At 49.4% G+C, this 24,369-nt stretch overlaps 1 protein-coding gene across 1 annotated transcript in view; it reads left to right on the forward strand.

Annotated features, from left to right (window-relative positions):
* The window catches only part of LOC119091309 (potassium voltage-gated channel protein Shaker), a gene marked incomplete in the record, with an annotated part of 94,053 nt that overhangs the window by 49,713 nt on the left and 19,971 nt on the right, over positions 1–24,369 (forward strand). The window contains 3 exon segments of the mRNA XM_037214016.1: positions 7,163–7,291; positions 15,655–16,298; positions 22,159–22,288. Coding sequence (XP_037069911.1) covers positions 7,163–7,291; positions 15,655–16,298; positions 22,159–22,288 — 903 coding nt within the window.

The following is a 24,369-nucleotide window of genomic DNA, read 5'->3' on the forward strand; positions in this document are numbered from 1 at the left end:
TGTTCTACGGCTAAACGGGTTGCGACCCCATGTGCAAGGGAGCTGAGCCACAGCCTGCCTCGGCAGGGACGGGGCGGGACGGGGCGGGAATGCTGGGCACTCTCCTCCCCCCCCCCCCCCCCCCCCCCCCCCCCCCCCCCCCCCCCACCTTCTCCCACCCTCGGGCCTCCACCTGTCGGCCGCTCCGCTCCTGTCGTGGTGAGCACTCGCTACAGCCTTCACGAGTCTCCACTTCTGCCGTGGCGAGTCTCCACTCCTGCCGGGGCGAGTCTCCACTCCTACTCCTGTCGTGGTGAGCACTCGCTCCAGCCTTCACGAGTCTCCACTCCTGCCGGGACGAATCTCCACTCCTGCCGTGGCGAGTCTCCGCTCCTGCCGGGACGAATCTCCACTCCTGCTCCTGCCGTGGCGAGCACTCGCTCCAGCCTTCACGAGTCTCCACTCCTGCCGGGACGAATCTTCACCCCTGCTCCTGCCGTGGCGAGCACTCACTCCAGCCTTCACGAGTCTCCACTCCCGCCGTGGCGAGTCTCCACTCCTGCCGGGACGAATCTCCACTCCTGCTCCTGCCGTGGCGAGCACTCGCTCCAGCCTTCACGAGTCTCCACTCCTGCCTGGACGAATCTCCACTCCTGCCCCTGCCGTGGCGCGAGACCACCGGCACGTCGTCAGCTGATTTCTGTCGGTTCGTCTCGTCTGTATTCGGATGGCGGCGTCGGCCGCCCTTCCGGAGGAGCAGGCTCTTGTTTGCGGACGCCTCTCGCCGTCACCCCATGCCGGCACAGAAGTGGACAGCTGGCCCCCACAGAAGCGTGACTCGGACGCCGACGCTTTGGGCGGCTTGAATTGAACGCTGGGTAGGACGGCGCCGGTCGCCGTGGGACAGTCCAGCCAGCCGAGGCGCCAGCCCATCTGCCAACGCTGTGTCGGCTAGCAGGAATCGATTTCAGCCGTCAGGAGACCGATTTCCTTGGATGGCTCGTCCGCTACTCTTATGCCCCGCGCAGGAAGGCAGAGCTGGGATGTGATGGCGCGATGCAGGTGCTCGGTCCGTCGCTTAAACTAGTGCCATGTTACGCCGTCATCCCAAATTAGTGAGCCAATATGTTCTGAAAGCAAGCGACGAAGATACAAGCAAACCGGTTCTTAGCTCGTTGCATTCGTTTCCGGCTTTTACCTTCGGTTTTCATATTGACTCATCCATTATTCGCCTCGCAAGCACACGAAACAGCCGTGCGCACAGTATCGGCCGCTACCATTTTAAATTGGTTGAACGGTCCACGCCGCGTTGTTTGGATAACCTGGCTGTCGTGCGTCTCGTTGCCGGGACTAGCTGGTTGACCTGTCGGGGTGTTTGGTCACCATGCTGACGTCTCGTTGCCGGGACTAGCTGGTTGACCTGTCGGGGTGTTTGGTCACCATGCTGACGTCTCGTTGCCGGGACTAGCTGGTTGACCTGTCGGGGCGTTTGGTCGCCATGCTGACCTGTGACGCCTCGTTGCCGGGACTAGCTGGTTGACCTGTCGGGGCGTTTGGTCGCCATGCTGACCTGTGACGCCTCGTTGCCGGGACTAGCTGGTTTACCTGTCGGGGTGTTTGGTCATCATGCCGACCTGTGACGCCTCGTTGCCGGGACTAGCTGGTTGACCTGTCGTGGTGTTTGGTCACCATGCTGACCTGTGCTTGGGATGACGGGGCTGACTGTGGCGTTCAGGTGATCTGATTGACTTCTGTCGTTGGGATGACCTGTCGTGGAGTTGGGATAACCTGGATGGCCTTTGGGAGGGATAACCAAAGAAAGAAAAAGTAATGATGCAGACCTCTTTTTTGTCCTTGTTTTATTGCTTTAGGAAAGTTTTGTAGCTCTGTCCACCGGACGTTGATTTGTAGACCCGCATGTAAATCTCAGGAAGTCCCAAAACAACGTCATCCACACGACACATTACAGACTAGTGCATCTTAAGAGCGCCTTGAAAGGCTTTACAAAACAACGATGTGACATAGTTTAGACCAGCGCACAGCCCCATTTGTCGCATTACGTTGACGCTGGAAAGCAGCGCCGCTATGTCGCATACTTGCGAGTGTTTGATCTCAGAAACATCATTTTTACAACTCGGCATGCGTGTTCAGTGCGCCTGATCGTTACGTCAAAATCACACGATACAATTATCCGAGTCGGTGAACTACGGCGCTGCCTCGACGTACTGCGGGCATCGGCGGGCGCGGGCAGGTCAGGTACGCGGCGCTGCCTCGACGTACTGCGGGCATCGGCGGGCGCGGGCAGATCAGGTACACGGCGCTGCCTCGACGTACTGCGGGCATCGGCGGGCGCGGGCAGGTCAGGTACACGGCGCTGCCTCGACGTACTGCGGGCATCGGCAGGCGCGGGCAGATCAGGTACACGGCGAGTGTGAGGCAAACAACGCAGCGATTAAGCCACCAAACCTTGCAGCTGGTCGCTTGCGTAGCAAGGATTGCTAGATTTTATGGCTAAGCGGTTTTGACTTTGACCCAGGTGCTGGTACATGTCACGAGGCGCATAAACGTATAACGTGGACCTAACTTAGCACGGACCCCGAAGCCCCGGGTGCTGGTAATGACTCAGTCGTCTCACCTGGTGCTGCTGGTAATGACTCAGTCGTCGTCACCTGGTGCTGCTGGTAATGACTCAGTCGTCGTCACCTGGTGCTGCTGGTAATGACTCAGTCGCCGTCACCTGGTGCTGTTGCTAGTGCTGACCCTGGCGGTGGCCTCGCCTGCCGAAGTGAGGACCGGAGCGCGGGGGCCCAGCCGGGTCGTGCTGCGCCGTGACGCTCCCCCCATCCACGTTACATTGGCCGGGGCCAGAGTATCTACCCTCTCGTTGGGGGAGGGGGGGGAGGGGCAGCCGGGGCGTGCTGCGCCGTGACGCTCCCCCCAGCCACGTTACATTGGTCGGGGCCAGAGTTTCTACCCTCTCGTTGGGGGAGGGGGGGGGGGGGGCAGCCGGGGTGTGCTGCGCCGTGACGCTCCCCCCAGCCACGGTACACTGGTCGGGGCCAGAGTTTCTACCCTCTCGCTGGGGGAGGGGGCAGCCGGGACGTGCTGCGCCGTGACGCTCCCCCAGTACACCGGTCGGGGCCAGAGTTTCTACCCTCTCACTCGTGAGTTTGAACCTGACGGCGGTCTGAAACTCAGACGACAGTGAGCGCCGTTATAATGCACTGGGTCTTTTCATGATTCAAGTGTAAGGTGGCATTGGGCTGCTAGTTGCAGCGAGTTCTGAGGGTCTTGCCTGCTGTCTTGCACTATGTTTGTATGTTTTTTGTGTTTTATCCCTGCATTTGCAAAAATATGGACAAACCCAGCGGAATAAAATATACCATATCATTGCTATTATATCGTAAAGCTGTTGTATCTATTCAATCAATTTTCAAGGATATTGTTTGGCTGCTCTTGGTATTGATGAAATCCTGCTGTTGCTTCACGTATGCATAAATAACGGTGATCTGTGAGCTGGACATCGCATAGTTGTTACCAAAAAGTTTGCTTTCCTTTATTGTCGGCAAATTGAAACTTCTACCGCTTTGAAAATTATAAAATCTGCATTTCAACAAGACATGAGCAGAGTGGTAGCTATTTATGCAGCAAGCTCAAAATCAATTGCCCTAACCTGCCCATGGCTATTGAATGCCTTTCAAAGGTCAGAGTAAGCTGTGACAAACGGCATATTTTGATCTCTTGGGGCACTTAGATAACCCGATGCAACATTAAAAGTGATTGCATTAGATTCCTGTGGGATAAGCAATCCGGAGACATGCATGACATGACTGACTTACCGTGTGTCATGCTGATCTCGTACGACCTCATCTTGGCAGCCCGCCTACATCTTGACTATGCACTGACTAAACAAGAATTGTAGCCGACGTTGAAGCTGCATGACGCGAGCAAAAAGGATGTGAAAATATTTTGCATCGTAGGATACATGAATACAGGTGGGGGGAGGGGTGTAAGACCTGCCGGCTTGGTGGATAAGGTCGGCGACAAATTATATATATATATATAGATATATATTATAGAATAGAGATTATATAGATAGATATATGAGAGATATATATATATAAACTGATCGCTCGACAGGTAGTAGTCTATGATAGGAATATATATATATATATATTATATATATATATATATTATTTAATATCTTCTCTCTCTTCTCTCTATCTTCTTCTCTTCTCTCTCTATCTCTCTCGCTCTCTCTCTCTCTCTCTCTCTCTCTCTCTCTCTCTCTCTCTCTCTCTCTCTCTCTCTCTCTCTCTCTCTCTCTCTTCAGGCAAATCTTGGTGCCAAAAAAGTTAATGGACAGCAAATCTTGGTGACAGCCAAGACGAAAAATACAGTACACTATGCAAAACATAACATAATGTCTCCATGTGTATGTTATGCCTCCATGGTAATACATTTCGTCACACACCAGCAAACATTTCCATAAATCTCTTCACCGTACTCTGCGGCACAATGACATTTTTTCTACATTTTATTCCAATCCGGCGACAAAAACACCCTGCGATTTTTAGTTTGTCGGCGGACTCCGTGACAGGTCGGCGACAAATCAATGTATCTGCTATGGGCTGGCCGGTCGGCCAATTGGCCATTCTTAACAGCTGGCCCTCAGTGTCATGAACTAGACAGCATAAAATACTGAAAGAGATCTAGATACAGATATTTATCTGGCCGCGAGAGCATGTTTCAATCGTTGCGATGCGACCGATATGAGGTGGGCGGTGACTTCAATGCACTGCGATTGTGCAAGTTGTGACTGCATTGTAGTGTCATGAATGCCTGCCTAGGGTCTAATTTTCGACGTTACTTATTTCGTTAGCGGTGTTGCGATTCAGCATCGAGACGAGAGGCGTTAACAGTTCGGGGAAACTCGCTGGGATGATCCGATCAAGGTAAAAATGGACCTGTGATTATCCCAACCGCCTTTTGACGTCACCGAAAAGGCTGTTGACTCACTGAAGCGTTTACAAGCGATTAGCCTTCTTCCCTTTGAAAAGAATCGTGGGTTTAATGCTTAAGTCTGACTGCATCCCGCATGAAAGGAACAACCGAAAGTGATAATGGCTCTAAAATGCCAATGCATGCCACTTTTGTTCTTGTCCTGATTGAGAATAGTTACCAGTCACACAGACTTCAAATCAGGGGTGTTCCGACATTTAATTTAGTTCGGGGCTCCATCCCCCCCCCCCCGATGGGTTTGCTAAGAAGTGTGCTAATCTGAGAGACATCCGGGGCGTTGTTAGACATCCGGCGTTGGAGGTACATTGAATGCTTTTTCACTGCTCACAAACGTATCTTCAAAAACTGTATCCTGCTTGAAATGCAATGATTTTATCCATGTTTTCGTAGCATTTTAACAGTTATGTACAGTTCAACCTTTTGCTGACGTGAATCTTGGTTGTTGGAAGTCTATATAATAGGCAATGATGTAGGTCATGGGAAGGCGATAAAAGTGAGGTGTGGGGTGGGGTGGCGAATGTTGGCAATGAGAGGGGCGGGGTGCAGGTTTCATTCCCATCTTCCCTTCACCAAGAGTTTTCCTTCAAATAGCATGGTGATTTATGGTATTGTGGTCCAACTGTCCTATGAGATCAGTGAAAGATTGGTATTTGGTTGTATTTGAGGACAATATTGGCGGTTTCCTGGTGATATCAACCCTACAGTAACAGGAGAGCTCTGGAAGCCGTTCATTCTGCAGTGCTCATTCATATACATATTTGATTTGCACTTGTGAGCACAGCATTGCATGGATGCAAATATGGTACGTTTGATTACCGTTTTTGCTAACATTAAATTGTCAAATTGTCCTACGGAACCATTAGCATTACCGCTGTTTACATTTACATGCAGGCTGTGAGGCAGGCAGACTATATTATATGCAGCCTGCAATGAGAGCAGAAATTGAAATAGTTTGTGTGATGGTGGCATAATGACAGGAGTGCCAATTTTTATGCATGGTCAGGAGGAGGGAGCAACCCATGGATCATGGTCAATAAATAAAGTTCAGAGAAGATGGTTTTGCGGCGATTGGAACCAGGGCCTGGCATTAACAGGCAAAGGAGCTAAATAATGTGAGTCAGCTCTGGCTCAGCCATACGTACTTTAAGCATGGGTTACTAAGAAGCAAGCAAGCTGCTTGGTTTCTTAAAGTGACCATACATACATAATACCAGAAAACCATCCAAATATCTCAGGTCACCATCAAAGCTCAGCAATTTTTTTTTGCACATGCCCAGCCCACCTGTAGACCAAAGTTAGTCCACGTTGATACTGCTTTATCATGCACATAATGCATCTATATCTGCCTGAGCTTTGTGCTCAGGCTTCTGGAAAAGCTATATTATTGTTACAGAGTCAGGGCACGCTGTTAATTTGACTTGCCTGTGATGTGCTGATCTGCTTTTTTAGAGCAAAGTATTTGAGTTGTGCAGGGTGACCTTTTTAGGCCAATCTTTCCAAGGTCCCAAGACTGTCAGAGTACTCCATAATCTGACCCCGGGCGTCTAGTGTTGGTAAAATAACTTGTGTGAACTATGAGACATGGTATTAAGTATTCATGGCATGCTGGTATTTTTGTTGTTCGCCAGAGAACTTATGGGAACCTGGGGCTGGTATTGACAAGAAAAGGGAAGCCAGGCGCTGAAGCCAGTGCCTACAAAATAACTAACGGGAACCAAGATCCAGGGTTTTGTTTTGTCGAAAGAACCAGTGAGAACCAGGATCCAGTATCTTGTTTTATTGAAAGATCCAGTGGGAACCAAGATCCAGGGTCTTGTTTTGTAGGAGACCCATTGGTAACCAGCATCCAGGGTCTTGGTGTTGTCAAAAGATCCAGTGAGGACCAAGATCCACGGTTTTGTTTGTCGAAAGATTCAGTGGGAACCAGGATCCAGAGTCTTGTGTTGTTGAAAGAACCAGTGGGATCCAGGATCCAACGTCTTTTTGGACGAAAGAACCAGTAAGAACCAGGATCCAGAGTCTTGTTTCGTCGAAAGAACCAGTGGGAACCAGGAACCAATATTAGGAACTGGGCACATGTCTGTTAACCAGCCGTGGTGCTGTCCCGGCGCGTTCGCTAGTGGTGTTGAGATGAGCTGGCAGACGTAACCTTGTGCTGCAGTTTCGACGCCATCCTCTACTACTACCAGAGCGGCGGCAGACTGCGGAGGCCGGTCAACGTGCCACTGGACGTATTCTCAGAGGAAATCAAGTTCTACGAACTTGGAGAATATGCAATCGGGAAGTTCAGGCAAGTAAATTTCGTCTGAGTGTCATTCTATTAATGTTAAAAATGACGCCACGTGGAAATATTCCGCAGTATAATCATGCATACGCGGAGGCTTACACAAAACGGCTTTCGTTTATGGTTCTCATTCGTGGTCGGAATATTGAAATTGATGCTGTGGAAATTTCATTAAATGTAGCCAATAATCTTGTAATTTGGTTTGTTGTGAATTTAAATTAAAAGTTACCCTGGCACTTCCTTAAAATTAAGGGCAACTTAGGGCGGTTATCTGTGGCTTTTAGTGCTATTTTGAAGTAAGCAAGAGGCAACGATATGTAAAGAAGGTAACAAACCAAAAGTGTAAGTACATAAGGATGGAAAAATTGCGAGTGACATCTTCCACTAAATTTAGGTCGTGGACTGTCCTAGCTAGCTAGGCTTGATGGAGCATGGCCTAGTTAAGACTGTACTAAGTTACTCCAAAGGTGTGAATTTCTGACTTCTACCATACGCTGCGCGTAAGCCGCGGTCACTTGTTCGGTGGTGACGGTGACAGGCTTGGTGGCTAGAGTGCGGAAGAAAATATGCTCAAATAACAGGGAATATAGCACGATTAAGGTTAGTTTGCGGATTTGGCGCGCGTGGAAAGCTTAACTCGATGCTTCACACGTATTTTCATCATGCAATATTGCCTCGCCGTTGAATTTGGGCTCGTCATTCAGCACGTAATCCAAAGGAGACACACCACATCTCTCCCGCAAATCGACATCGTGAGAGTTTAAAAAGCGCTCCAAATTGTGAAAGCACCGCTGTGCTGTCGGACGAAACTCATCAAACAACATCTACTTATGCATGTGCTTTCGGTATTCACTCAGTCCATGTCTCGACATTTTGCATGTGTTCACCGTGTAACAGTATTTGCAGTGTACATAATCATTGGGTGGCTCCGTGAGGGAAAGCTTGGAATATATATTGCGGGAAAGACATTGGTGAAGTTGTAGGGGCTGTGCCCTCAATGAGGTATTCGACCACTTCATGTTACACGTATAGAGTGTTACTCATGTTGAATACTCAGTTATATCAGAACTTGTCCACATGTTTCTGTCAGCTGCAGACTTTTGAACGGAAGTTAGAAAACCGTTGCAAATTGTTGAGTTGCAAATTGGAAAACCGATTCCCTCTTCTTGTAAGGAAAACAAAGCGCATGTTGCCCTCTTCCACGTCGACTTTTAAAACAGGTGCGTTTTGTCACTTCTGTGTAAAAAGCGTATCGATAGCATTAAAGGTTTTTGAAGAAAACAAATATCAAGAATTTGCCTCCCGCTCCACCATGGGGCATAGCACGTAACAGCTTGTTATAAGGAGAATGTTTCACAGTCTAAGACATTGAAGCAATCATCAGATATGATAAAACAAGCTCACTTATAGCTATTGGTATGCTCTGTAAGTGGAAAAGCTGCTCTAGAGAGCACAACTCTCTGTTTAGCAAACATGCCCCGTAATGCGTTATAGTTTGATTACGTCATTGCACCTTGCGCAACATTGGTTGAGAGCCAATTGACGGTCGTTATGTATGGAAATCGCGCTCACGAACACCAAGTATAAACGTTTCGACAATCATTTTCTATGGCGCTGGTCGCCACACGGCTTATGGAATGGCAAGATTTGAACGACGTTATTATGACGTCATGAATGCCAAGATGACTTTGAAATGCTCTCCCCGATATACCTTTCCCCTTATTCGCGGGCGCGTGGCTCAGAAACTAAAGGAGCTTATGTCTTAAAAAGGGCAGGATTGTTAACAGCAGCAAAAGGTCTTCAAGACGGCTATTTCAGTTCAAAACACCATACAAATGTGGAACGTTCCACTTGAGATTGGGTGCTGAAAGCATTGCGAGTAGAACGCTTATCATTTTGAACAATTCTTAAAATGGTATGCGGGTGGATGCAGGCCACCTCGCCCCCACTCCCTGTGTCAGCGCAGGGGAAAAGTTCATGTTGCCATGAACGAACACCGGATTTTTTCAAGAGTAAAAGAAGATCATCCTCGTCTATGGATGTCATCTGCCTCCCTCACCTTTTCGGCGTTGCATGCCATGTGAAGGTCATCCGAATGAATGTATGGGTTGTCGTCTTCATTTCCTGTTCAACGGAGCTCGTAGCTGCGCACGGTGCGCTTGCGTGCGACTGCTTGCGGTGCCTCGGGTTAAACCCTTGTTACCCGTCTGCCTCGCCCGGCTACCTGACCGGTGTTAAGCCGTGCTCCTGGGTTCAAACCTGGCTACCTGGCCGGTGTTAGGCCACGCTCCTGGGTTCAAACCTGGCTACCTGGCTGGTGTTAAGCCGTGCTCCTGGGTTCAAACCTGGCTACCTGGCCGGTGTTAAGCCGTGCTCCTGAGTTCAAACCTGGCTACCTGGCCGGTGTTAGGCCGCGCTCCTGGGTTCAAACCTGGCTACCTGGCCGGTGTTAAGCCGTGCTCCTGGGTTCAAACATGGCTGCCTGGCCGCTGGGGCAATGCAAGACAGAACAGCCTCCTCAAAATGATACAGTGTGCACCACTATGTCAAATAAAAATGTAGAAAAGAGGTTCATAGGATAGTCTCCGGCCCTAAACACAGCTATGTAATTTCTGGATGCCCCATAGCAGCTTCCTATGTGTTACAGCCTCTGACATTTTCGAAAACGCACATCCATGCCTGTTTGTGGCGGTCGATAGCGTGAAGCCAAATGATCCGACATGTCGCTTTATGCACCATGGTGCACGGAAATTTTTGGCAAGTGTAAATGTTTCATTTTCTGACTTTTTCATATCTTGGACCCATTGCCTTGTCTTACATGACGACGTATGACCATTTGGCATATCGAAAGTTGTACTTTGTATGCCAACACCTATTGTTTTTTGCGATGCATGACGCTAGCAAAAAATCCTGATAATAACTTGTCCCTGTTATGCCGGAGCAATGATTTAAACTGAAAGAAGCGCTGGTTATTGTTTCTGCAGCACCGCCAAGACATAATAAGGATAACAATTTGGTTTATTTTCGAGTCCAAACTACATTGTAATTGTGCTAACTAGCTGCCTTTGTAACAACGCTAAGCCTCCTCCCTGCAGTCGCGACCACCGTCGTCATGACAATTGCCGTGCGCACCTCTACTGGTGCAAAGAAAAGAACGTTTGTGATTGGCCCAGGGGCAAGAACCTATTACCAAAAATTTGGTAGGTTGAAGTTTGAATCTGTGCGTCACATGGATTTTCTGATGTTCCCATTGTCATAGCCAAAGTGCGCCTCGAAAATACCTGCGGTAAACGCCACAGAGTAGAAATCAAAGCCTTAGTATAAGGTTTCGTTGAAATTGCGGGGTAATAGTTTCTCTATGTTCGCCTCTTTTTTTTGTTTACACGGAGTGTTTCCAGGCTTCGTAGCAAGCATTACACAAACATTTTGACACATTAGTTGGTTGCAAACATTATAGTGCACACACGCTGCAAAAGGCAAAACAAATGAAATGCGCTACTTCGAAAGTGATGGTAAGAGGACCACTGAGGTTTCTCCCAAAGGGTCGGCTACTCTAAATAGAAAATCTGGGCTTTTCAGAAGTGTTTCGAGAAAACTGATATTACTGATAACCTCGTACGCTTCTGATGCAACATTTAGTGAAAAGTGCAAAAAGGTGTGATACTCGCCCTAAAAGAACGTTTGTGATCCGAGATAAAAGTTATCGTCATATCGAGCATAAACGCACATGACGTGTAATTTTGTTGATTTGCACCTGTTGTCACTATTTCAGTATAATGCACACAATGAGAGCGTCTCTTTAATAGAGAACTTGGCACAATTGCCCCCTGGTTCCTGCTGCGTCTGTTGGCAAGAAAGCAACGTCACTATCGCGCACGTCGTGCTGAATCGGCTCACACCAGAAATGAGTGCCGTGGAGTCTAACTTGGGTCGATAAGTCATTTTACGCACGGCTGTACAGTCCAATATAAAATGAGTTCTCTGCGTCAATGTGGTGCTGGCTCCAGGAAGCTAAAGGCATCATCTAGACGGGTAAATCCAGACGACCAAAAATATGTTTCAGTATGTTTCAGTATGTGTTTGGCAGTCTCATCAGCCGCGAATCATTCATGTTTGTGTCTCAACATTGAGGGGCAGTTCGGTCACCGCCGATTTCCTCCGTGTAACTAGCAAGCACATATATATATATATATATATATATATATATATATCGTTCTAGTTTCCGGGCCTTTGACTTTGCGTCATCGCTTAGATTAAAGATGGTTCGCACAAAATTACTCATATATTCATCACTCCTTCCATTCTAACGTTTCGAGATCTTATCTCATCTTTGGAGAAGACTAAATTGCACAAGAAATAAGTTTTGAGTTTTAAAGGATGAAAACTTGTGCACTACTGTTGGAAAACATCTTTTGGTACGGAGAACATAAATGAAGCATAACTAATTGAAGTAAGACGGATTGCTATTTTCATCTTCATACATGTAAGAAACACTCATAATGGGAACATCACAAAGACACAATGGGAACACTATTGTCACAATCACATCAGAAGTGCTCACCGCCCACCACCTAGTTACTCAAGAGTTCTGCAAGAATTTGTCTGTCTGTTTAAGGCCAGAGAGAGTTCGTTAATGAATATGCTTTCCCAAATTTGAAGGCGTCTTCTGTCACTGCACGTCCGTAAAATGTCAGCGCTGTCTGTCAGTTGTTGTCGTGTCAATGTCATGTCGTGTTCCTGTCGCATGTGGTCCAGAGGTGCCCCGTCACGTAAGTGCATTGTCAGGCGTCGTTAGAGTGTCGTTGTGGTCACACCAATGTAGTGTATGGGACGAAGTTTGCAGCCTTCGATGTTGCATTGGAATTGATACACTACATTGGTGCATTTCAGTTTGTCGGGTTTGTCTGGGCTGTTTCTCATAAGAAAGTTCGATATTTTCTTATTACAATAGTAAATGACAATGTCTATTTTGTGGTCGTTTTTGCCTTTAACATGTTGAGAGATAATTTCCCGTAAAGCTTTTTCGTCCTGTTTGTGAGCAGATGTCATTTGAATTTGATACTATCAAAATCAGATGACATCTGCTCACAAACAGGACGAAAAAGGTTTACGGGAAATTATCTCTCAACATGTTAAAGGCAAAAACGACCACAAAATAGACATTGTCATTTACTATTGTAATAAGAAAATATCGAACTTTCTTATGAGAAACAGCCCAGACAAACCCGACAAACTGAAATGCACCAATGTAGTGTATCAATTCCAATGCAACATCGAAGGCTGCAAACTTCGTCCCATACACTACATTGGTGTGACCACAACGACACTCTAACGACGCCTGACAATGCACTTACGTGACGGGGCACCTCTGGACCACATGCGACAGGAACACGACACGACATTGACACGACAACAACTGACAGACAGCACTGACATTTTACGGACGTGCAGTGACAGAAGACGCCTTCAAATTTGGGAAAGCATATCCATTAACGAACTCTCTCCGGCCTTAAACAGACAGACAAATTCTTGCAGAACTCTTGAGTAACTAGGTGGTGGGCGGTGAGCACTTCTGATGTGATTGTGACAATATATATATTTATATATATATATATATATATATATATATATATATATATATATATATATATACTTATAAGAGATCAAGTACGGTTGTAAGGTTTACCTTGGCTTTCCGTGAAACTGCTTTATACTATTTAATGTGACGGCCCTATCGAACAAACTACTGGACTACGGGGCGAACAGCTTGTTTGCTGTTAAGCCACCTTTTCTTGTGGCCGTGCAAAAGCTTCAAAACATGGACGACTTTTCTGTGGAAAGAACTGGAACATGGCCTCGTCTGCGTCAGGTTTTGCCGTAGGAGACCGTCCGTTTTCGACTCTTCTTGTACGTGGCACGCTTTTCGGTGCCAGCGTTGTCAGCACGCGCGCACCAATCGGCGCAGAAACTGCTCTGTCGCGGTACATCCTCGTGTCAATAGAATGAGGCCTGGGACAACGGTAGTGATAAGATCAGCTGCGAACAGTAACGGTGGTGATGAGATCAGCTGCGAACAGTAGGTCAGCGACGAGACCTGGGACAACGGTGGTGATGAGATCAGCCGTGAACAATAGGTCAGTACTGACAGATGCGCGCCGAGAGGCGCTGCACAGAACCCACAAGCTTGTCGCACACTATTAAGCCGGCAAGTAGTGTGTATACGCAAGCATCATTATCTGGTCCGGTGCCGTCTGCTGACCGCATCTGGATACTTACACGAAGCTCAGTAGCGAACGGAGGTACCGTTCCTATGATCACCTATGACGAAGAACAGCTCGGACGCGAACGAAGGTACCGTTCCTATGGTCACCTGTGACGAAGAACAGCTCGGAAGCGAACGGAGGTACCGTTCCTATGATCACCTGTGACGAAGAACAGCTCGGAAGCGAACGAAGGTACCGTTCCTATGGTCACCTGTGACGAAGAACAGCTCGGTAGCGAACGAAGGTACCGTTCCTATGGTCACCTGTGACGAAGGACAGCTCGGAAGCGAACGAAGGTACCGTTCCTATGGTCACCTGTGACGAAGAACAGCTCGGACGCGAACGAAGGTACCGTTCCTATGGTCACCTGTGACGAAGGACAGCTCGGAAGCGAACGAAGGTACCGTTCCTATGGTCACCTGTGACGAGGAACAGCTCGGAAGCGAACGAAGGTACCGTTCCTATGGTCACCTGTGACGAAGAACAGCTCGGACGCGAACAAAGGTACCGTTCCTATGGTCACCTGTGACGAAGAACAGCTCGGAAGCGAATGAAGGTACCGTTCCCATGGTCACCTGTGACGAAGAACATTCCTGGGAAAAACCCACCTTTGATGTATGTGCCGTAATGTAACGCTAACACTTGCCGGGGGCTAGGCGTTGAAAGTTCTTATGTTAAGTTAACGACCTCCGATATATCAGGAGGCACTGCTGTAACTGCTTCCGTAATTGGGCTTTTGCCTGTGGACCTCTTATGTCTAAAGAAATAAACAAATAAACAAACAACGTTGCAATGTTAAATAACGAATGCATTGACGGTGGACTATATTTGTGTGCTGCACAGCTGAGTTTATTCTCAAGAGCGACAAGGGCTCAGGAAGATTCAACAAAATATCACACTAAAAAATTAGGCATGTGAATTCGAGGAATTCCCCCGACCTACGCAGACACTGCTCTTAAATGTACCAATGCAGGTCGATGATACGGCTCCCAACTCTCCGAGTACTATTCAATGTACATGAATAAGCTTGGATGAAATGAACTTCGGAAAGAGGTTGTGTTGTCTGTAATTGTATAAGATCGCATTATTGTCTTCAACACGTCCCAATTTGCGGTGAAAACTTGCAAAATTAAGGTATTTCTTTCTTGTGTCAAGTACAGCTTACTGGGGCTTGAGATAATACCACAAATTTCAGTATCTAAATGTCTGGGTGGGTAACGCAAGAAAAGGTTATGAAATCGCGAGGTAACAAATAACGCCTGGGGAATCTGAATGTGCTAAAAGGTCCGTTGCATTCCGGTGAGTTCACCGATATGACTCAGGCACCGACCCGGGTCACCTGACTTAAAGTTAATGACCGCTAAAGGTGGGTCGGCCTGCAGCGTGACCCATTCAAAATGTCAGAGGTCATAACTTGTAAACTACCTAAACAGCCTAGGATCTTCACCCGGGTTAAAGCTCCTGTATTAGACCCCCTCCGGTTAGCTCAATTGACGGAGCACTGGGTAGCAAGCAGATAACCTTGCCTCGAATACCAGGGATTCCAAGGACATAATTCAGTTAGGGATCCGTATATGACTGAAAGCCAAACATCATCCGGCCCTTCTCAGCGCTGAATAACACCTGACAACAGCTGGAAAGCGTACTGGCCTAAACGTTGTGTAACGACACACCAAACGAGGACAATAGTGCGAACAATTATTCCATCCGCGGCAGTAAGGCCCGGTCTAAATCCTTCCGCAAAACCATCTTATCCCGCTCAGGGCTCAATACCACCCAGCAAAGACCGGATAATTAACTTGCTGAAGCATTGTGTACATGGATGGCCTCCTCGTGTTTCGCCGTGCCTGCTGAGTTTGAGCATGACTACCTGACCATTGTTAAGCTATCTCCCCGCTGGTCTCAACCCTGGCCTCCTAATCGGTATGGGACTGTCCCTCGCTGGGTTTGAGACTGGCTACTTGGCCGCTGTTTAGCCGTTCCCCGTTGCAATCGGTAGGAGACATTGCGACACGTATGACCATAGGCGTTACATGCGCAATGCAATAAGCACGGTTATGAGCGCTGTGATTCGCAATGCCGACTCCCACCTGCGTTTGCCTTCAGGGAGGATGAGGGCTTTATCAAGGAGGAGGAGCGGCCGCTGCCCAACAACAAGTACCAACGCAAGGTGTGGCTGTTATTCGAGTACCCCGAGAGCTCGCAGAACGCGCGCGTGGTGGCCATCATCTCAGTTACAGTCATCCTCCTCTCCATCGTCATCTTCTGCTTGGAAACATTGCCCGAGTTCAAGCACTACAAGGTGTATCGGGCGGCGGACAACTACACTATTGTGGAAGAAGACGAGGTGCCGGCGATGACGGACCCGTTCTTTCTTATCGAAACAATATGCATCGTCTGGTTCTCGTTCGAACTGCTAGTGCGCTTCGCGGCCTGTCCGAACAAGGTCAGCTTCTGTCGTGACGTCATGAACGTCATCGACGTGGTCGCCATCATTCCGTACTTTCTGACGCTGGCCACGGTGGTGGCTGAGGACGAACAGGCGGTGCCCACGCCCAAACCCACGGCGCCAGGAGCCGAGACGGGCTCCAACCAGGCCATGTCGCTGGCCATACTCCGAGTGATACGGCTGGTGCGCGTGTTTCGAATATTCAAGCTCTCCAGACACTCGAAGGGCCTGCAGATCCTCGGCCGAACCCTGAAGGCCTCCATGCGAGAGTTGGGCCTGCTCATTTTCTTCTTGTTTATAGGTGAGTGGCGTCGGTGAACCTTGCTCTGTTGATGCATACCCCTTACGTCATACGAATGTACTTTGCTTGCTAGCACTTGCTTCAGTGGTTGCTTTAAGTGCTCTGGTCATTCATCACCTAAGCGTCAGATTTCTTCATTTCATATGCGAATCAAGCCGCCTTGTTGGTGCTTTGTTGGTGGTAAAGGCGGTCAAGCGTTTGAAAGAAAACAACATTTTCTGGCAGCGTCCAGACAGCAGTGTGTCGCCCACGCAGGATCAACGGTGTGCCCGCGTGGTATTGTCAGCAGTGTGACGGTGGGGCACTGTCAGCAGTGTGCCCCCGGGTAGTGTCAGCTGTGTGCCCGCGTGATAATGTCAGCAGTGTGACGGTGGGGCACTGTCAGCAGTGTGCCCCCGGGTAGTGTCAGCTGTGTGCCCGCGTGGTAATGTCAGCGGTGTGACGGTGGGGCACTGTCAGCAGTGTGCCCCCGGGTAGTGTCAGCTATGTGCCCGCGTGGTAATGTCAGCGTTGTGACCGTGGGGCACTGTCAGCAGTGTGCCCCCGGGTAGTGTCAGCTGTGTGCCCGCGTGGTAATGCCAGCGGTGTGACCGTGGGGCACTGTCAGCAGTGTGCCTCCGGGTAGTGTCAGCTGTGTGCCCGCGTGGTAATGTCAGCAGTGTGACCGTGGGACACTGTCAGCAGTGTGCCCCCGGGTAGTGTCAGCTATGTGCCCGCGTGGTAATGTCAGCAGTGACCATGGGGCACTGTCAGCAGTGTGCCCCCGGGTAGTGTCAGCTATGTGCCCGCGTGGTAATGTCAGCAGTGTGACCATGGGGCACTGTCAGCAGTGTGCCCCCGGGTAGTGTCAGCTATGTGCCCGCGTGGTAATGTCAGCAGTGTGACCATGGGGCACTGTCAGCAGTGTGCCCCCGGGTAGTGTCAGCTGTGTGCCCAAGGTAGTGTCGGCGATGTGCCCCCGAGTAGTGTCAGCTGTGTGCTGGTGGGCACGGTTGGGGTGTGCTCCCCGGGAGGTATCAGCAGTGTGCTGGTGGGCACGGTAGGGGTGTGCTTCCCGGGAGGTATCAGCAGTATGCTGTTGGGCACGGTTAGGGCGTGTTCCCGAAAGATGTCAGCAGTGTGCTGGTGGGCACGGTTGAGGTGTGATCCCGGAAGGTGTCAGCAGTGTCTCTGGCCATTCCCGTGTAAGCGGCGCCGGCGGCGCCGATACAGAGTCACTGCACTAGCACGGCTCCACGGCTACCCTGCCACTGGCGTCGCTCCTCTCCACCCCGTCACTGGCGTCGCCCCCCCCCCCCCCTGCACCCTGCCACTGGCGTTCGCTCCTCCCCACCCTGCCACTTGCGTCGCCCCCTCTCCACCCTGCCACTGGCGTCGCTCCTCTCCACCCTGTCACTGGCGTCGCTCCTCTCCACCCTGTCACTGGCGTCGCTCCTCTCCACCCTGTCACTGGCGTCGCTCCTCTCCACCCTGAGAGTGCCGATGGCCTTCTCCGCCTTGTCACTGGCGGCGCCCTCTCTACCCTGTCACTGGCTGCGCTCTCTCCACCCTGCCACTGGCAGCGCCCCTCTCCACCCTGACAGTGTCAGCGCCCCTCTCCACCCTGTCACTGGCCGCGCTCTCTCCGCCCTGTCACTGGCGTCGCTCCCCTCCACCTTGTCACTGGCGTCGCCCCCTCTCCACCCTGCCACTGGCGTCACTCCTTTCCACCCTGTCACTGGTGTCGCTCCTCTCCACCCTGTCACTGGCGTCGCCCCCCTCTCCACCCTGTCACTGGCGTCGCCCCCTCTCCACCCTGCCACTGGCGTCGCTCCTCTCCACCCTGTCAGTGGCGTCGCTCCTCTCCACCCTGTCGGTGGCGTCGCCCCCTCTCCACCCTGTCACTGGCGTCGCTCCTCTCCACCCTGCCACTGACGTCGCTCCTCTCCACCCTGTCACTGGCGTCGCTCCTCTCCACCCTGTTACTGGTGTCGCCCCCTCTCCACCATGTCACTGGCGTCGCTCCTTTCCAACCTGAGGGTGTCAGCGCCCCTCTCTGCCCCGTCATTGGCGTTGCCCCCTTTCCACCCTGTTATGTGCATCGCCCCCTCTCCACCCTGAGAGTGCCCATGGCCTTCTCCGCCTTGTCACTGGCGGCGCCCTCTCTACCCTGTCACTGGCTGCGCTCTCTCCGCCCTGCCACTGGCAGCGCCCCTCTCCACCCTGACAGTGTCAGCGCCCCTCTCCACTCCTTCATTGGCAGCGCCCTCTCCACCCTGTCACTGGCAGCGCCCCTCTCCACCCCTCTCAGTGTGGGCGCTCACAGTACCGACAGTGCCTAACAGGGGGTCCAGCGCGGCTGCATGTTGGCAGACGGCTCGGGGTCGGCTGAGGGTAGCGCTGGATGGGGCCCAGAGAAGGGCCGGAGATGCCCACATAACCGATGATCAAGGGTTGGGTTTGACGACTTGAGGACCCGAAGTGCCGGCTGTAGGTCACCTTAAGCGCCCCGGCCGGTAGGCTCGGATCTTATTGAAACTTACTCCCAGTAAGAGGGCCTCTTGCACCGATGGGGAGCCTTCTGGAATAATTTGGGCCTCTATTTTAACCAGAGACCACAGTCGGCTGCATGCCACTCTCAGCCCCGTGGGTCTGTTTTCCGGAGGTTCGCTAACGTAGTCTTTAGATGCTGTGACAATTAAAGAGCATCCTGCAGCGATACGGGATTTTTATACGTCCATGAAGGTTTGCGCGTCAATCCAGGGCCAACTGTCCGCTCCATAGGGCCTCCCACGTCAGGGAGCAGACCAATGTATGATTTATGCCTTCAAGGAACTAAGGTATGGTGCATGCCCAGTGTCAACGGAGTGGCGGCCGGAAAACGATGGGCACTCTTCCTTGGAGCGGAACGGCTGTTCAACCCCTGACCGGGAACGATAAGCTGCCCCCTAGTGTTCTAACCATGCGGCCCCTTGCCAGGAAAAAGTCACGAGTCTCTGTAGTGGTCAATAGGGTGGAACGAAATAAGGCCAAAATGAAAAAAGAACTAGCCCATGTTTGCCTAGTGGTTTCCATCCTTCTCAGAATGGACTAGTGAAACAAGTTACATAAAAGGTTTTGAGGTTGAGCGCTCGTAATACTAGGAGCAAGACATCGATGACCTTGGTTGCAGTTTTCGTCGAACCGAACGGACTTGGCTGCCTCAAATAATGTCAATTGGCATGCGGCGCGCGAGAATGACCGTCCGGAAACAATATTTCAGCAAATCTTTGAAATAGATTCGTACCGCTCAAAGATGAGGCTGGGACGTGCAGTTTTTTTTTGGAACTTTAGATATATCAATTGTAAAGATTTATAGTCAAGGCAACACGAGCAAAAGAGATCCCTCCTTTACTTTTCCAGTTGCACCATCAGGCTCCAGCACCAGTTTACGGTGTTGTGAATGTTTCTATTATTGATCTAAAAATATTTGAAGTGAAATACGCCTGCACTACCTGTTAAACGTACGAATTCAAGTCCTAAAGCTTTCAAGGCTAGTTTTTTGGGGACGTTATTATTTTCCTCCGAACGTCGGTCCTAGCCGCTGCGGTGAGCTGGAATTGCTTTTGAACTAGGGTGGGAGTGAGAAATCCCAGGATCAAAAGACCGTACAGGAGTGAAAAAATCAATTTACAACTGTTGGAACTTATGAGTCAGTGAGAGATGCTCCAGAAAACAAAGGCTTGCATTTTAAAGTTGGCATGGATGCAATATCAGGAACATGACAAAAATGATTGTTACCATCCTAGGTGATTACAGTGGAACAGAATACCGCAAAAGAGAATTAATTTCATAATAGTGCAGTAAGCATCAAATAGGATATAACAACAATGTTTGGCGTTGCACTTTGCACTTCCTTCTCACAGTATTTATTGGCATAAAACAAAGCAAAACATTCAACAACAAAAGCAAATACCAAAAATTCAACAAGCGTAAAACATTCAAACAAGAAGGCCATGGACTCCTGTACATCGGCACACCACAAAATCAAATACGACAGCCATACCCCTGGCTGCTGTTAAGATGGGGTCAGGAAATATAAATATCGTGTCATTGTTTCTTGCAAAATACCACTGCTTCTTTCCGGAAAAATAGCCTAAGCTTGACCTAAAGAAGCCTTATCTTATCTCATCCTGTCAAACCTATATGTATCACAGCAGGATTTGTGGGTCACCGATTCTGGCAAAAATTATCCTGCACCTTGTCATGCAATTGCCCAACTTAGCCTAACTTATCGTAGTTTACATGATGAACATTAACTCAACTCACCCCACCTATTTTTTAACAGCAGCACTTGTGACAAAACATGACAAAGCTTATTTTTGGCTGGTGTATGGTTAGCCTCTTTCAAGGGCAATAATGAGAATGCTCCACAAAACAATTTCTCTCCTCCAAGCATAACTTGTAGATGGTCGCAAAACCAGTTTTGCTGCTTGCTTTTCAGCTGCAACAAAGACATCCATCTAGGTTGGCTTTTTCATATGTAATGACCTAAAGTTTGATACATTTTTTTTTTCTGGTCAAGTTTCTTCGGCTTAAGGGAATACGTGGAGTAAAATTCTGTACTAGGCTTTGCTGGTGTTTGTATCAGGATTGGCTTTGCTGTGGTGTTTGCGTGGTGTGACCCAAAAAAAGGGATTCGTGAAAACCTTGCACTTGGCACACAGCTAAAGATTGTAATGCATGTTGTAAACAAACCAAGCTTTCTACATGTAAGCGGCTGGAGTCACTCAGGTTCTCGGGCTTTAAGGTACCTGGTACCCATGCTCTGTGCATACATAAACGTGATTGAGATGTAGGTGAGGCAGGATAAAGCCATGGGTATCCAGGTTCTGTGCAGCCTGATCTATGCTTGATGGTTTCAAGTGAGCTCGATTTTGGATGACACCTTAAAACCTCTTAAAGGGAAATATTTGGGTTTGGTACGTGTGATTGGATAATATCAGAAAGGAGTGAATGAAATATTCAGATCAAATATGGGGAAAGGAGTGAAAATCCCTCGTCACATGGTGTTGCTTTACACCCAAAATCGGCAATTCTAGGACACTGAGCCGCCGGTACCACGCGGCCTACGGAGGGTGCAACGCCGTGCATCTGGGTTTTTGTGTCAAAGATTTGTGTACGTGCATGTACAAAACTGAGTTATATAATGGTTTTGAGGACTCGATTCTGAATGAGGCTCGATCGTGCTCAGACAAAATTGGTTCGTCATGTTGATACAAGCTTTTTACCCCATTTTTGTATAAGTATGCTTTCAAGGGGTCCTTAATATCACTGTAGAACGCAGAAAACTGCTGGCAGAGTTCTAAGTGCTATCGACTGGGAAATGGCCAGCTGAATCATTGTTAAATTAATAGCGCCGGCGGTTTATTCCGTGCATTGTTTTAGCGTTCGGCTACTATATTTTGTTAACTTCAAAACACAAATCAGTACATCTTGCCAAGGTTTCTGCCTTCTTTTTCAGCTGCACAAGGTAAAAATTAAATGACAACGAAGAAAATCGTGCCTTCTCGAAATGAGTTTGGCCATATTGGGCGGCTTTTTTTAGGGAAAGGGTTGCAACTATCAGGGGCTATTTGTCAACCCCTCGTGCCCCCCTTAAAAGACTCTGGCTGTGCTTCTGGTTATCAAACAATTCCACACATTCCCATTCATATTAGTTCTGGTTCCCATTCATTCTGGTAGCGCTGCTGCTCGACGAAAGAGTTAACTTCGGCGCTCTCTTATGTGCGTTCGGCGTATCAATGTCTCCCGGTGCCACGAGTAGCCACGGCTATCCATGCCCATCTGCCAAACCCAGACGTTTGTTTTCTAACTGGTGAATGTGTCTGTGTATTGACAGGAGTTGTGCTGTTCTCGAGCGCCGTATATTTCGCCGAGGTCAACAATCCGTGCTCGAATTTCGACTCGATTCCGGACGCCTTTTGGTGGGCGGTAGTCACCATGACGACGGTGGGCTACGGCGACATGAGGTGACCCCCCTGACCGGCCTTGTCGTTGTGTTGCAGGTGTGGTTCTGTTCTCGAGCGCTGTTTACTTCGCCGAGGCTGGTTCGGAAAGGTCTTTGTTCAAGTCGATCCCCGATGCGTTCTGGTGGGCCGTGGTAACCATGACAACGGTCGGCTACGGTGATATGACGTACGGAGACTTCACGACTTGGTCCAGTTCTCTTGACCTTGTTCGCTCTAGACTGGCATGCAGTCAAGGACACCGCGCACCGGCCGCGCACTCACACTCGGGTAGCCAGCCCCGTCCCCGGCGAAGCTTACGTGCTCCTTCCTCCGACGACGCTTCGCATGCCTCTTTTGCATGCGGGGAATGTGAGTGGTGCCGGCGGGGCATGCCGTCGCCTTTATGACAGTGAGACTTGGCACGCACGCGGCTAGCATGACGTCCGTCGTGTGACACTGGCATAGCGGCGCACGGGGCCTGACAACGGCTTGTAGGCCGAACTCAGCTGCAGATCTAGATAGCACACCAAAGCAAGTGCAATCGTGCGATCCTTGATAGGCATGGCGCAAAGATTGGGTAACTGAGGCGACGCAGATAAAACCGTGAATTATTCAAGTTACAGCCTTAATACTGCCAATGCGTTTTATTGAAAAGGCACGCAACCCAGGCGAACAGCTGTCTCAGGCCAGCTCCGGAACGGCTTACATATTGGAGTATTTTTGCAACATTCCGACAAGCCGATTTTGAACTCCAGCTCACCAGCCGTGCGCCGGTCACTTTGCCTCAGCGTGCCGCAGGGTTTTGTGGCGACATTGTGCTGCAGCATCAGTGAGCTGAAGTGGTGTTCGTCTCCACCATGGTGAAGGAATGGCTTTACGACAATGCTGCAGCGCAGTCAGGGACAAGATTCTACACCTGTGTTCGAATTAAGACGAATCGATTCATAATTTATGAATTACAACATATTTTGGACGCAAGTGAACCAATTATTTTCTTTGTAGGTTGCATGTTCATCATGAATCGAATCATTGGCTCTCGTTAAAAGTTTGGATCTGAAGCGAACAAAGTCAACGTGAAGACCAAATGAACTGATTCAAGGTTGTGTCCCAAATCAGTACGCAAATTAGCTTCCTGTATGGGTTTGGCGGCTGGAGACGGACATGTTCTATCAAACGCAGCAAACGCATTGCTCATAAAGGAGGTTTATTTGTTCATTTAGGACATCAGCATTCCACAGGCAAAGCCCAATTACGGAAGCAGTCGAATTTTAAAGATAATAGATATACGATGCACACACAAACAAAAAACACACATACACATTACACACAGTCGCAAATCAAGTCATCAAGAGAATGTTCCACGTGTGCCGTTGAACCTACACCCAGTCGCACATCAAGTCATCAAGAGAATGTTCCACGTGTGCCGGCGAACCTAAACAAATCCGAATGTAATGATTTTGTCGGGTGAAAAAGTCAGCTGAGGGAAAATGCTGCAAAAAAAGACTGCAGACAGCGGGTATTCGTGCGACGAATCTATTTTTAACAGTGTTGACCTTTGCAAATGGCTGGTGGAAAAGGCCGATATGCCGAGAACGTCGGACGGGTGTAGCCAGACTGAACAGTGATGTCAGGTGAGCGCAGTCAAGCCTGGGATGATATACGTTGTACAGAAATAAGATGTCAGACTGAGCAAAGCGTGCCGTGATAGATGCTGTTTTGAAGAAAGCGAGAAGGTGCTCATAATCCAGTGGAGGGCACCGGGACAGGCTGCTCGAACTCTACCACATGAGAAAGCGGTGTTGTCTTTTGAGCCGGGCAAGATGGGAAGCAGCAGCAGCGCTCCAACTAACGCTATCGTACTCTATCAATAATATCACATGAGCGTTGAAGGCACAAAGCAAAGCTTTATTATTTAACCGCGCTTGACGAGGGCACGATGGCATTTGCACGCTTCGCATGAGAAGGCCCAGCATCCTGTTTGCTTTTGGGACAGTTGAGTCTATGTGATTGGCAAAGGTGGGTTTGGTGTCCAGCAAGACGCCAAGATCGCGAATCTGATGGCAGCTATCCAAGCGGTGACTGACTAGTACGTATGAGTAGTG

This window comes from Pollicipes pollicipes, unplaced genomic scaffold (genome assembly GCF_011947565.3).
Source record: "Pollicipes pollicipes isolate AB1234 unplaced genomic scaffold, Ppol_2.1 Scaffold_3447;HRSCAF=4054_pilon_pilon_pilon, whole genome shotgun sequence".
Lineage (NCBI taxonomy): Eukaryota > Metazoa > Arthropoda > Thecostraca > Pollicipedomorpha > Pollicipedidae > Pollicipes > Pollicipes pollicipes.